Genomic DNA, 14,183 nt, shown 5'->3' with positions numbered 1-14,183 from the left:
AAAGAAGTGTTTCACAGCAAATTTGCCCAATACACTCCATTCTTTCTTCTTTTGACTGATTCTTCCAGGTGCATTGATTGTGGATAAAAGAAAAATAAATGCTTCAGAACTTCAATCTTTTCTCCTTTTACTATGATGTGGTTGACTGGTCCAGGTGTTAGATACTTTGCCTTCTTTGCATTGAGTTGTGATTTGTACTGTAGGCAGTAATCTTTAGTCTTCCTCAGTAAATGCTTTAAGTCTTCTTTATTCCATGAAAACAAAGTTGTAACACTTTCATATAATAGGTTGTTAAACATTCTTCCTTCAATCTTGATGCCATTTTATTCTTCATATAATCCGTCTTCTCAGATTATTTGTTCAGCATAGAGTTTGAATAAACATGGTACAAGAAAAAAAAAAAAAAAAAAAACTAGTGTTAAAACACATTCCATTTTCATCTGTCATGTTATAGCTATTTTAAAACGGACAGTAACGAGATTCACTAAGTCTGTTAGGCTGCATATGCTTTTGAATTCTTGTTCCTTTGGAATGTTTGCATTAATAGTCTTAGAAGGAATTACATTGGTGGGGTGAAGGGGGTACACTTTAGCAGTTGCTAATTTGTCACTCATCATTTCCAACTTCAAGTCTAAGTTCATGCTTAATGTGGAGTTCAAGATGATGATAGCAACAGCCAAAGGGCTAAAACAATAATGCAAGTAGGCACTAATTATGACCAGGATGAGGAATGGGATGTCTCTTGGAAATTTTAAGCCTGAGTAAGAATAGGAGAAAAAGGGAATGATTAAAGATCAAGCCAGGTAAAGTTAGGGCTTGCAAACCAAGGGAAGAATTAAATCTAGGAAAGCAAAGCCCACATTGGAGGGCAAGCTGGCTCTGGAGATGAATTGAGGAGGAGCCCCACTGAACCAAGGCACCAGTGAAGCCTCCAGCCAGAGGTTGGCCAAAGAGTGCATCTTTATAAAAACATAGTGCTACTAAAGATATGATCATTATAAAGCAAAGTGCCTGTATGCTTATATATGTTTAGTTTCATCTTTTAAATTCTTTATAAAGTTTCAGTTGTGCTGGAGTCTTTGATATTACTTTGGGTGAATACCCATTTAATTTGCGAACAAAACTAGAAGCTGGTGAAAATACTGTGCTGAAATCTGTATAAAATATTCTTTAGCATATCTCTTAGAAGAACCCTGCCTTTTTCTGCTGAAGATTCAGAAAGGGCAGGGTCTATCAGTGTGGGCTTAAACCCTTTAAGTGGCTTCCCATTGCTTTTAGGATTAAGACAAAGTCCCCAGGCTAGAGGAGCTGCATGCTCTGCATGTTCTCGCTCTCTATCCTCACCTCCCACTAGTCTCTGTTCTACCCCTTGTACACCAGCCTCGTGGATCTCCCAGATTATGCTCCTTTGGGGGCCTTCTATGTGCTATTGCCTTGGAGAGAATCGTGGTCCTTCCTGCCTTGTTTTCCTAGGTCTGCCATAACAAAATCCCCCAACCGGAGTGGTTTTCATGAACAGAACTGTGTTGAATTAGGGTTGTGGAGATTGGGAGTCTGCAGTGGCAGAGCCATGCCGTATCTGGTAGTTTCCGGTAGCCCTGGCCACTTGGGGCACTCATTGGCCTTGCATGCATCTTCAAGTATTCTCTGTCTTCTTCCTGGTCGATTCTGTCTCTGTGGCTTTCTTCCCTCTTGTAAGACACCAACCGGAAGAAATCAGGCCCATCCAAATCTAATTTGACCTCCCACATTTAGCAATTGAATCTTTAAAAATGATGTCAGTTAAAGAAGTGAAGTTTGCATTCACAATTAGAGGTGTTCGGGCTTCTACCTTCCTTGTAGGAATGTAATTCACCATGCAGAACACCATCCTGCAAGGCTAGCCACAGACTCTGTGGGTGCTTAGTGTAAAATAATAATATCCTTCCCAGCAGACTCCAAAGCACTTATTCAATAAAGCCTTCCCAGATTCAGCCGCGTATCCAAGTATAACCTGTCATAACATTAAAAGTTCCCTTCATTTACACTTATCACACTTTGTAAGTATACACCTGTCTGTGCGATTATGTAATTTTTCTTTCTCCTACCTGATGTAATTATTTTATGAAGGTGTTTTGCCTTCCATAAAGCCTGAGCAGCTAGCATAACACATGTAAATGCCTGACTAACACAGCCCTAGGGAGAGGGTGGGCTGGCGATGCCATTTTAATCCTCATCTCTCACTGATTCATCTCTGGGCATTAGTGTACTTGTATCTCTACTGAACTACTGTGCTAGGTGCATTGCTACATAATTTCTTCTTCAAAGTAATGGCAGTGGAGAATATGTCCTAGAAAAGTTTAAAGGACTTATATATTATTCCTCCAATTCATTATTTGGAGATTCTTGATGCTGTGAAAACACTATATCTGGAATGTTTTTTTCTTAATTCAACACTTAAGAGTGTTGAAAAGAAATCATGAGTGTGTACAGATTTGGTGATCCTCAGAGAAGGGATTTCCCCATGGTATTTTATATATATATATTTTATGATCATATATATATATGATCCTATCGCTTTTATTCTAAACAAGATTGCCTTTGACTTCAACATAATGCAAGCCAAGTCATGCTCTAGAAGAAAACTTGTTTTTCTTATCAAGATGAAGGAGCTCTACTCGATGACTTAACCCAAAGAAGCTTTTTCGCCTCCTTGTTTCAAGTTTTATAAACTAGATATTGTCCGAAGAGAATTCATCCCTGAAAATATGGAACCTACTTTCAAAGGCTCCTGCACCATGGTGGCTCAGTTCTCCAGTGTTGTGAAAACGTGCACAGGAATCCTGGTATCACCTGATGCCAAATATGGCCAGGGAGAGAGGGTGAGGAAACAGGGGCGACAGGTCATTAGCCAAGGTTTCCCATCTATCACTGTGGGGCTTACTGGAGACAAGAGCTTTAAATAATTCTGAAAGTTTCAAAGACGTGTTCTGTTCCTGTGAGCAGCCTACATTTCTCATAGCCAGCCACCTAAGTCAGGAGCTAATAATACCTTCAACCTACTTGCCTTTTGCAGATGTGTGTGACACAAAGTACGGATAATTTCTGCTGAACTGAACCTGCAATGAAGGAATTTATAATCACTTCTAATGTATTTGAGGCCTGAAGTATATTAGCCCTTCATCAAAGAGAATGATTAAAAAGCAGCATTAATAGGGGTGGAGAGTAATTATTTCAGAGCACATAATTATTCTCCAGTTAACTACAGGGAAATGTTGGTCTTTTTGCTCCTTTTTGAAGAAGTGAACAGCACTGTGGTCAGATTCTGAAACAAAAGAATGCATTCTATGGTCTTTGGAAGGGCCAGTATGCTGAGTGATTCTCAGGCTAACGGCAAAGAAACTATTTGGGGATTAAATGAGCTCAAAGTCCATGGGTAGGACTTCCATTTACCTTCGTTTACCTCTGGTAGTCCTGTTGTTTCAGCACTGAATCTATTTATTGCCTATAGGAGATATAAAATATAGTAATTACTCTCACTCCCTTTGAAAATGACAAGAGGTCCACTTTCCTATTAACTCTAATGAGAGTTATGTGCGCGCTCCTCGGGGAGGACAGACCCTATCGAGTGCCAAGGCCGCATAAATCTCTTCTACACTCAGGTTGTAGAAGTCTCATTCCCTTTATATTCGGTGCTTGAAGAGACCCATTTAAACTGGTGGTCTTGGAAACGCATTACTGTACTTTAAAGGAAGCATAGCTTGTGGTCGGAACGCTCTTAACAACGTTGATTTCTGTTGGAAAGAGAAATACCTTCCCTTTGAGGTGAATCGTGTTGCTCGATTGATAGGAATATGTGGCCTCTAGAAGTTGGTGGTTTCTGCTTTACAAGAAAAATGATCACAAATGACTTGTGACAATATTATTCTTTTTTTAACAGTAATCTTCTTGGTAGTTAAAATGTTTTAACTCCTGCAGTTCCATCGATTGCAACTGTTTAGAATGGAGAAGTGAAAGAGGGAGGTACTGCTCACTGTAGACAGTAGGGAGATCCAGGCAGTTTGCTTCCAGCTGGGCCACAGGCCGGTTGAGATCTTGTAGGGATCTGTTTCTATAATCCACAGGCACATGTTCACTGATGACGCTTCCTCCCAGAAACCAATGTCAAGTTCCTCCACTTGCAAGTCTGGACCTTTTCAGCTATTTCTTCTCAGTGCCTTTAGGTGTAAGAGATAAAGGAAATCGGTTTTTCCTTCTTCGTATAATCAGTTTTGCCAGAAACAGTTATAGCCCTTCTCTTTACAGGGAATCGTCAACAAGCAGATGTGTAGAAAATTCCTGATGTCAAGAAAACCCAGTTAGGCCGGAATTGCTAAAATAGCACTGGAGCCCCCACGGTGGAAGCAATTTAATATCATCGATAATAAGGTTTTACTTAGTAGTCAATAAGTAAACGTCTTCAGCGGGCAGAAGGACAATGATGTTCTTAGGCATTCATGGTGCTGTGTACCTGCGTGTGCTTCCAGTTCTTCAGCTACGTTTACGTCATCACTTGTGAAAGACAGCCTAGTCCATGAGTGTAGGTAGCCTGTACCCTAATCACTGAAGAGGCGCAGCTTCTTGAAAGCACGGACAGTAAATGTCACACAAAGTGCTTTCAACCGTTTCAGCCAGAGAGAACCTCTGCTTAGCAGGAATACCTGGCAGGGCAAAGGGCTAATGGGCAAGGCTACTCACTGAAAAGGTGAAGGTGTATCCAGAGGCACATAGGAGAACAACCTTGATATATACTCCCCTACCCTCGCCCCAACCCCGCAACAACACCCAAAAACACTCATTGGAAAATCTGTAGCACACCGTTCTGCTCAGACACACAATGGGTTTCCATGAGTGAAACTCGGCTTGATGAATTTGACGGTCACTCATTTCATATTGAATACCATTCCCCTAGTGTCTCGGTTTATGCAGATGAAGTCTAACAGAAACGAGTAATTATGTCTTATTGTGAAGAAATGCACTTGCGTACCACAATAAAATGTATCTTACAATATAGCATCTACCGTTGACCAATTAGGAAAAAAATAAAAAGGCAAACTCACTGCCATCCAATGGGTTCTGACTCATAACAACCTTGTGGGAGAGAATAAGACTACCCCTGTGGATTTTGGAGACTGTAACGTTTTTTTTAATCATTTTATTGGGGGCTCATACAACTCTTATCACAATCCATACATGCATCCATTGTGTCAAGCACATTTGTACATTTGTTGCCATCATCATTCTCAAAACATTTGCTTTCTCCTTGAGCCCTTGGTATCAGCTCCTTATTTTTCCCCTCTCTCTGTCCCTCAGAAACCCTTGATCATTTATAAATTATTATTATTTTTTCATGTCTTACACTGTCTGATGCAGAGACTAATTCTTTCAGGGAGTAGAAATCCTGTCTTTCTCCCACAGTGTGGCCAGTGGTTTCAAAGTGCTGAGTTTGTGGTTACTAGGCCAAAGGGCAGCCCACTTTGCCAGCAAGGCTCCGTTAGGGTTGGTCAAGGGACAAGCAATACTGTCCACATTCAAAATATGTCAAACGACGGGCTCAGTTGCTGTGGAACCTCAGAAACCTCATGTAAATGGCCTTGGGTAATCTAGAGAGGAAAGAAAAGGCGGGATCAAAAGTGTGGGATCGTCCTGCACAATGTGAAGTGTGGTATAGCCCAGAAGTGTGGGATCGTCCTTCACAATGAAGGGACTGAGTTGATTTGATTTGAGTGTGATAGATTTAACTTATGCCCTCGATAACAGTAAATGGTTGATTTGGCAAAACATCTTTGAGCTCACATTTTGTATTGTCCTAATATAGCCAGTAATTAAGCAGATTAACTAAAGCAGGACAGCCGATAATGGTTCAGGCAGCGACAAATAACTATTCAACTGCTACTGCACACATGCTGCCTTGTTCACCGATAAAGAAAACCATAAATCTTACAGATAACATCCTTGAAGAGAGGAATGCAAGAATATACATAGTTGAAGCATGCTCATTTATTGCTTTAAAATATTATTTTTAAAAACCTTAAAAGCATAATATTCAAAGTCTACGATTTGAGGTGGTGGTTCAAAATTGGGACATTACACACACAGCCACCGGATGCAGCTATTTATAAATTTAAATTCAACATATTTCTATATTCCAGAAATGCAGCAACATTGTTACATGAACATCAAATGATCCTAAGGGTACTTTTTTGCATTTAAACCAGTTCATATTAAAGAAAAGTAGATTTCTATGAACAAGCAACTGAGAGTCAATTAATATAAAGAATTGCTTTCATCTAGATTTTCTCTTAATGGAATGATTGCTTGCAGGTGTGACTATCAAATGCTATCACTTAACTTGTTCTGTATGGTTCCCTGGTCTGTATATTTGCAATGTCCTTGAATCCAAGGCATTGTTCTTTACGATTGAGACCGTCAGCGGACCCCTTCGATTGCGTCCTCAATTTCTGTATTTCTAGGCTTTATATCATTGTCAGTTTTTCAAACTCTCTCTTTGCTAATGAAACGTAACTAAGTTCTATCTTACTTTTGCTCTTCTGTTTTCTGAACAGTTTCTCATTCTTTGAGGGTTTGGGTTGGAGGTTTAGTTTTTGAATTACAAACGTGATGCACAGTAATCACTGGGAAGACAGAAATCTTTCTCAAAATGTTTAGCAATCTTTCCTCAGGAAGTCTGCTTAGAGTTAATGCCTGCTTCTTTGCGACTTATATTATTGACACCAACACAGGACTCTCAGTCCTTTTTATTTTTTTCTTCTTGCTGTTTCTGTACTGTTATTTTGATGCATGGTCAATTTCTCTTGCTTACTGCTATGTGTTTGGCTGTCTTTTAGCTTGAGTAGTCTGTGTTTGTAAGGTGGTTTTTTGTTTTGTTTTGGTTTTGCATGAGCATTATTAAATGTCACATAAATTAAATGGTTGTGGAACAAAAAGAATTTCACTTGCTTTTCAGTGGATTAAATATGTCAATGACGTGACACTTAAAATTATTTTCATGGCCTTTGACTTCCCCTTTGTGTGCTTCTTTATTCTAGCAAATTAGCATTGTTAAGTATCCTAAAACATTGATGAAACATTCACCGTGTTTTAATATAATTATTCTCCTGAAATATGATCCTGTCATAAATAACTATACCATGTATGAAATTGCGCTAGGACATAATCCCATTATATTATTAAATTGATTATGAAATATAAGCCCTGATTCTCTCACTACCTTAATATCTAAACACTGGTTTTCACTTATGGTGCCTTTGCTGTGCCAAGTGATAAGATGAACCGGTGAAGCAGCTGGCCAAGTTGCAAATGTCTGAAACCCACAGCTAAGATTTAAGTGAAAACCAAAGGGGAAATGTCTGTCTAATGACAAGTAATTTTAGAGTGTCACGTTTGAAAAATATATGAATTAAAAAACATATAAGCCCATATGTTAGTGCGCTCACCAAAAAAGAAAGAAAGAAATAGTACTCCCAACATGTTCTTTGCTCTGTTTTGCCTAATGTTATTTTATTCTCCTAGATTAAAGAATAAGTCTGAACTGTTTTCTTTATGACTGTCACCAATTTAAATGAGAAGAGACTAAGTGATTTCAGCTAATAAAACTGTTTCTCACTTTTTGTATGCATTTGATATGTTTTTAAGTTCCTTTGTTTACAATCTGCATTCCAAGCCACAATGTATTTTTTATGCTGGATACATTCACAAACAAAATTTTTTTAAAGAGATAATTTAGGGAAAGGATTTTTTTCCTTAAGCAATAGAAAATCAACTTTGACATAACCCCTTCTCCACTCTTTTTGGAAATATCCTTGAGAATTTTAATATTTACATTAATTTTTTGCCCTCAGTCTTGTTTATTCTTGAATTGTCTTTTTTTCCCCCCCTTCCATTTCTCCATTCTCAATCCTAGGTCCCCTTACAAAGAAACAGACAGATGATTTAGGTGATAATGACGGTGCTGAAGATGAAGGTATTTTTTTTTCCACCAAATCTATTTGCATGACAAGGGCCTCGGTCACTTTTTCCACCCTTTTCTATTTTTTTACTTCTTGTCTTTTTTTGAAGAGTTGTTTTAAATTCCCGTTTTTTGATGTGTTTTGTCTTCTTGCTTGTTGTTACATATAAGTACGCATTTTAAATTTTTTTTAATATAATAAATGTTAAGTTTTACATTTTGATGCCAACCATGAAAATGCTTTAAAATGAGGGGCTTTTTTGTTCTGTTTTGTTTTCTTGAACCGACTCTTGATATGTTGCATCCCATGTTTTGACTGAAATCTGTCCATATTCTTTGAACTAACAATCCCCCTTGTAGTCTCTCTGTAACCATTTTGCATGTCTTCAAGTCTATGTAAATATTTTACCTAATATCAAAATGCGTTTCACTTTTATATTTGACTTTGCTTAAAAAGAGCCCTATGCCTAATAAATGCTGATATAAAGTGTTTCTTGAGCAATGTACTTTAAACATTACTGCTTTCTATTGATTTCATTAAATATTAAAAAATGAATATGTATAGATAATAAAAGGCAGTGCACCTGTTTATATGACTATAGAAAATATTGTACAATCACTGAAGTCCTACTCTGGACTCAGAAGAATGAGGATGTTGGTTCATCATTATAGGTGTTTTTCCAACAAGACTAATAGACTGCCCTGCAATTCCAAAGGTACATATTTCTGAAATTATTCTCTTTACAACTTCCTTATAATATACAATTGTAAGTCATAAGCTCGCTAGATTAATTTGACATATCTCATTCTTCGGTGTGTCTTTAACTAGTATTTAGAGTGGCCTATTGATCCTTTCAGTTGACCTGAGTTCCATGCATGGATTTTGCAAAATGCCATACAGTTATGATCACTATAGAGAAGACAGGCTTAATTCCAGGTTTTAAAGTACTTCCTAGAAACCTAGAAATTAAATGTCATAAAGTTATTTATAATAGGATAATAAACCTTTTCTAAAGCAGAAGAACCCTTACCAAGTCGACTAAGTTGCTAGTTCCATGAATTACAAGGGAGCTGTCCTTGAATGAATCTTAGCTCAACAATTTGCATAATTTTCATTGAGGCACATATTAAATAAATCTCTTTCGGGTAGAACCCATAGTATAAACATTTAAAAGTTATCTAGCATATTATTAGCTTGATAACATCTAATATTATTTAGATTAAATGCAATTTATGCCATTTGATTAAAGTTTTATTTTCTATGAACCCTAGCAGTAGATTAAAGATTAAATAAAGAAGTCATGAATATTAAAATAAGTCATGATAGCTGCCCAAGAATTATCATTTGGCATGTTTTGAAGCTAAAAATAAACTATAATATCCAAATAAAGATGGTCATTTTTTCAAACACATCAGAAATCAAGAAATACTAGTTGGTGGGTAAACCTGGAGTTGTTTGGTGAGTTACTCCATGAAGTTTTATTTCCTCAGAAAATCCAAAAACAGAAGTTTCTTCTGTTCTCAATATCTGCTGTGAGAACCAACACTTTGTCAGGGAAGTTTTTTCAAAAATCTGAAGTATTCAAATATTCATTATAGCTATTAGATCTGTAGAACTTTGATTTCTGTCCCAAATGAAACCTCTCACCATCCTTAACTCCTTACTTGCTATCTTAATACCCAAGCATCTCAAATAAACTCCAAAATTTCCTAATGCAGCCACAAAGTTTATAGGCATCAATATTTTCCTCTTTAAAAAATAGTTTGATTGATTCTTCAGTGTGATTGTCTTTTTCTTTTGATAAAGCAGCATGGAGTCAGACATTTCACCTGTTCACTTAGGGCTACCTCCGCCTTCCCATGGTGAGCTCAGCCCTGTAACATGAATCCATTTTATAGACTTGTTTGAAAGCACATTTAACATTTTTAAATAGCCATTAAAAATATCCTAAACTCCTATTTAAACTGGCATGTAGTATTCAGGTTAAGAACTAAGGCCGTCACTCAAAAGAATTATCAAATCAATAAACATTTTTAAGTGCTCAAAAGTGTGGAATGTCAAAGCAGTCAGTTCAAATTAAATGTGCCTTATGTTGTTGCTTTGGATAATTGTTTAGAAAGCAAGAACGATAAACTCACGATCCCTGGAGGGAGGGAATGAAAACATTTCTTGAAAATTCCAAGGATGTGTTCAATTAATTCATGGGTTATTTTGTAGACTTTCTTATGAATGAAAATTGATGTCACTTTTCATATTTGATTTGTTGCAACTCTTGAATGAACACCATTGGACCTAAACCTGAAACAAACACTCACTGTCTTCTAAGCCATCCTGACTCCTCATGCCTCTGTCCTGCTTCCTCTGCATCCTTATGGGAGGAGATGATTTTGTCTTTCTCCCCCAAGTGGCTGATGTGTTTGTCCTGTGGTTTGCAGCTCAATGCCCAACACAATGGCCACAGGGCTCCTTTAACATAAAGCAGCACATAGAAATTACTTACAAACTCTTCTTTTTCATTTAGTCAGAAACCTATTGAATATGTCATAGGAGATGATCCCTTCAGGCAGTGCCTTGACTCCTCCCCCCTATCTCTGAATCCCTATCTTGGCTATCCACTGGCACCCATGCCTCAATCAAAACGAGAGCTTCCTGGAAAAGCAAAGTCTGGTTTGTATTTCTGCCATCATGCCTCACTTACTGGCTGTCACAGAGGCATGATGGGAATATTTTCACTTGTGCTGGAGCATAAGGAAAAATAACTGTATTGTGACTTTTCCCATCGATTAAAAAAGAAAATGGTTTAAAGAAGCACTGTAGATTTCCATCAGTTTATTTGGGGGTTATAAGAAAACGTTTTTAAAATTTTGAAATTGACGGTGTTCAAAATGCCTCAATACGATACTGACTTGAGTTGAAATCAAACATAAAATAATAGCTACTCTCGGGTTGACAATGATGCCTGGCGACTGCACAAGCTCTCAGTTTAGACCTGGCGCCACTGACTCTTCCGGGAATGCCAGTTTGACCCTCAACAGAAGCTCCTTAGCAAAGCACAGGACTCAGGCGTTGCAGCTCCAACAGAGAGCTTTTAAAAAGAAAATTCTTGGAGGCCTTTGTATGCTCTCTGACGAAAAATGTACCAGTGACTTTATTAAGTTCATTTTAATAAGCACAAATATGGCCAAATTTCTTTTGGCAGTTTTTAATGATGACTGAGGGTTATCAGGATAACTGAGAAGCGCAAAACTATCTCAAAATGCCTTTTGATATATCAGAGGAAGATTTAATTGAGGCAATGCTTCACAATATAAAAACTGTTAAATGACAAAAACTCTGCCACGTAGGCAATTAAAACGTAATGACTCCTTTAAAAAGAGAGACCAGTAAACATATTTGAGGACTTATGTGACTAATAGTTATTCATTTGGACCATTAAAGGGAATTGTGATTCTAAAGCCTGGCTGTCAGATTCAAATAAATCCCTATTAACTGCTCTAGACACGTTGACACTTAGTGCAGCTGCGTACAATTCTGGTTTATCTGAAATATAAAACAGTTACTAAAATTTAAAAGACAAGGTGATTGTGGGGATTATACATTTATTTACTTTCTTTCACTCAAGAAACTTAATTCAAATATACTTTTACCATGAAATTTTAGAAAACGAATAGCTAGCTGTGCATTAAGTTTCTTTCCCCCCATGATTTAAGAAACATTAGGGGTGCTATCTGTTCAGAATTAGGCTGCTAACTGCAAGGCCAGCGGTTCGAACCCACTTTCTCCCAGTTCATGCAAAAAGGATGAGGGAGATTGCTTCTGCAAAGATCTATAGCTTAAGAAATTCTTTGGAACAATTCTACTGCTTTGGGTTTGGCAATCTTAATCCCACCATTTTAGGAGCCCTGGTGGTGTCATGGTCGAGGATTTGGCTGCTAATTGAAAGGTCAGCATTTATCACTAATCAGTCTCTCTCTCATAGAGGAAAGTTATCGCAACCGTCTTCCATAAAGATTATATTCTTGGAAATCCTTTGGGGATGATTCTACTCTGTCCTATAGGGTCATTCTGAGTTGAAATAATAGGTTATATGATAAATGAGCCGTCAAAAATATTGGTGCAAAATCATAGAAGCCTTTAATAAACAAACAAAAATCAAACTGTGTATCTCTTGCTTCACAACTTCTCCACCTACGATAGGGCTAATACTCCTGTGAACATTTGCTTCCCCCTCTCTGACCCTTCCCTTCAGATTTCGGCACCCTTTGATTTAGACCACATGTAAATGGAAGCATTGGCATCCTGGGTGGATTCAAATTATGTTCCTTTTCCATATTCTTTGACTTTGGGAAGCAAAAGGAAGTTTGAAGGGGGAAGATTAGGTCCGTAGAGTGGGTCAGACACATCGCCTAATGAAATGATCGCAGAGCAGCCTCGCAGCCATGGGAGATAGGAGCCCATGCTTTGTCGGGATGAAAATAGCAGATGCCTTAGAGTCAAGGTTCTGTCCATTTTCTCACCAGTGCAATTTTCTGAGCACGCTTCCTAGTAAGCTCCCACGATCATCATGTGCCCTCCAAAATAATCGATCAAGTTTACTCAGTAGGAATTCCCCAGACCAGTGGCCATAACTGTCTGAGCTGACTTCCCTGTCTTGAATTTACATGGCCCCAAATGGCTCAGCAGACCCACTTGGGTGGAAGAGTTAGCATTGAGCTTTTTTTTTAAGGTGAAGACAAGTATATTACTGAGAATCAGCCTGCAGGTATCCACTGATCACGAAAACATATTGAGACGCCTCCTAGTAATGATTTTTTACTTACCCTCAGGTAGATTTTACTTCAAAGGTGCCGGGTCTTTTGAAAACAAAGTAAAAGAGTGAACATTCATGCTGTTTGTATTTACTTTTAACATGAAACATCTTTATATTATTAGAAAAAATAAACTCTCACATGCATTTCTAGATAAAACAGTATCCAAATGAAATCTAATATAAATCACTCTGATAAAACACCATCAAAGAATCCCTATAGTTCTGTAACAGGAAGATTGTATTTCCTTAAATTTTACTAAGAATATTTAAAGATGCTGTGTAAAATAGGTTTTCCTCTTTCTAGTAATTCATATCCCTCGTGACATTAATCTCACATTTAACTCACGAGAAAATAAATATTATTCAGAACATTATTAGATATTTATAGGACTTTCTGGAAAAGACTCACTATGTATATTAAATTCATAGGCAATCTTGAAATGTTTTAAAAGTTTGAAGAGAGAAATTGAAAATGAGAATAAAACCCAAACGCAATTCCAATGTTCACAGAAAAAGAGGAGTTACAGTTCAGAATAACATCCAGGATCTATTGTGATATATTATTTTTTATTTCTTAACCTGGTCCACTTTGTTTTATTATTAGGCAGAAACTGTGGCAGGCCTTCTCCAGGTCGGCTGGTATTGTTTTTCAGGTGAACAGAATGGTTCTACCAAGATTTCATTACTGTTCACAGTTGGTGCTTTGTAATTCTATGTAATTTTAATTAAAGAAGAATTCGGAAACAGTCTCCTTCCATGCTACCTCCAAGCATACAATTAGCAGAGTACAGTATCTGCTGTGAACAGTCAGTTAATGATTTCAGTTTAATAATTTAGTATGGCTTCTTTAGTGCAGCCATACTAGAAAAACAAGGAGCTAATGCTGTGTACAGAAAACAGGCATTTAAAGTGAATAGTCCAATAATTTCGAGACTTGTTCCACTAGGCAAGACTAACCGATCCAAAAGCCCCCATATCATTATGAGTGAGTGCCCTTTCCTTCCCAAATTTCAAGGAAAACCTAAGTCTAGACTTCCCTTTGAAATGTAGTTGGGAGTAGGTGGTACTTCACAGAGCATCCGCTGTTCACCGCTGAAAGCATTGCCCTCCTCTCCAGAGCACTTTCCAGAGGGGAAGGAGGCACAAGCTTAATAAAAGGTATAATAAGTCAAACTTAACATGATATTTTTTAAATCTCTAAGTGCTTTAATGAGCCATTTCCCAAAATGTTGAGCAAGTAAGTTGAACGATAATTTTAGACTCTAAAATACATTCTCATTTTCAGAAATCCCTTTATTATTAAAGTAGAATAATCTGCGCATTGCTATGGGTCACCTTTATAGGAAATGTCAATAAAACAGCATTTAAGTAATTGACAGTATTTT

The 14,183-nt window shown here is 37.5% G+C and overlaps 1 protein-coding gene across 5 annotated transcripts in view; it reads left to right on the top strand.

The window, feature by feature from the left end:
• NLGN1 (neuroligin 1) overlaps positions 1–14,183 on the top strand; it is a 1,028,692-nt gene that overhangs the window by 439,479 nt on the left and 575,030 nt on the right. For 3 of the 5 annotated variants that reach the window (XM_045295071.1, XM_030886969.2, XM_004708584.2), the window contains one exon: positions 7,943–8,002. The exons of the other annotated variants lie outside the window; for them this stretch is intronic. In XM_045295071.1, coding sequence (XP_045151006.1) covers positions 7,943–8,002 — 60 coding nt within the window. The remainder of the gene's footprint in view (positions 1–7,942; positions 8,003–14,183) is intronic. 5 annotated transcript variants of the gene reach the window in all.

Source organism: Echinops telfairi, unplaced genomic scaffold (genome assembly GCF_000313985.2).
Source record: "Echinops telfairi isolate 266 unplaced genomic scaffold, ASM31398v2 ScPeMD7_4225;HRSCAF=4972, whole genome shotgun sequence".
NCBI lineage: Eukaryota > Metazoa > Chordata > Mammalia > Afrosoricida > Tenrecidae > Echinops > Echinops telfairi.
Note: the sequence above shows the minus strand (reverse complement) of the source record. Positions and strands in the feature narration are given on the sequence as shown.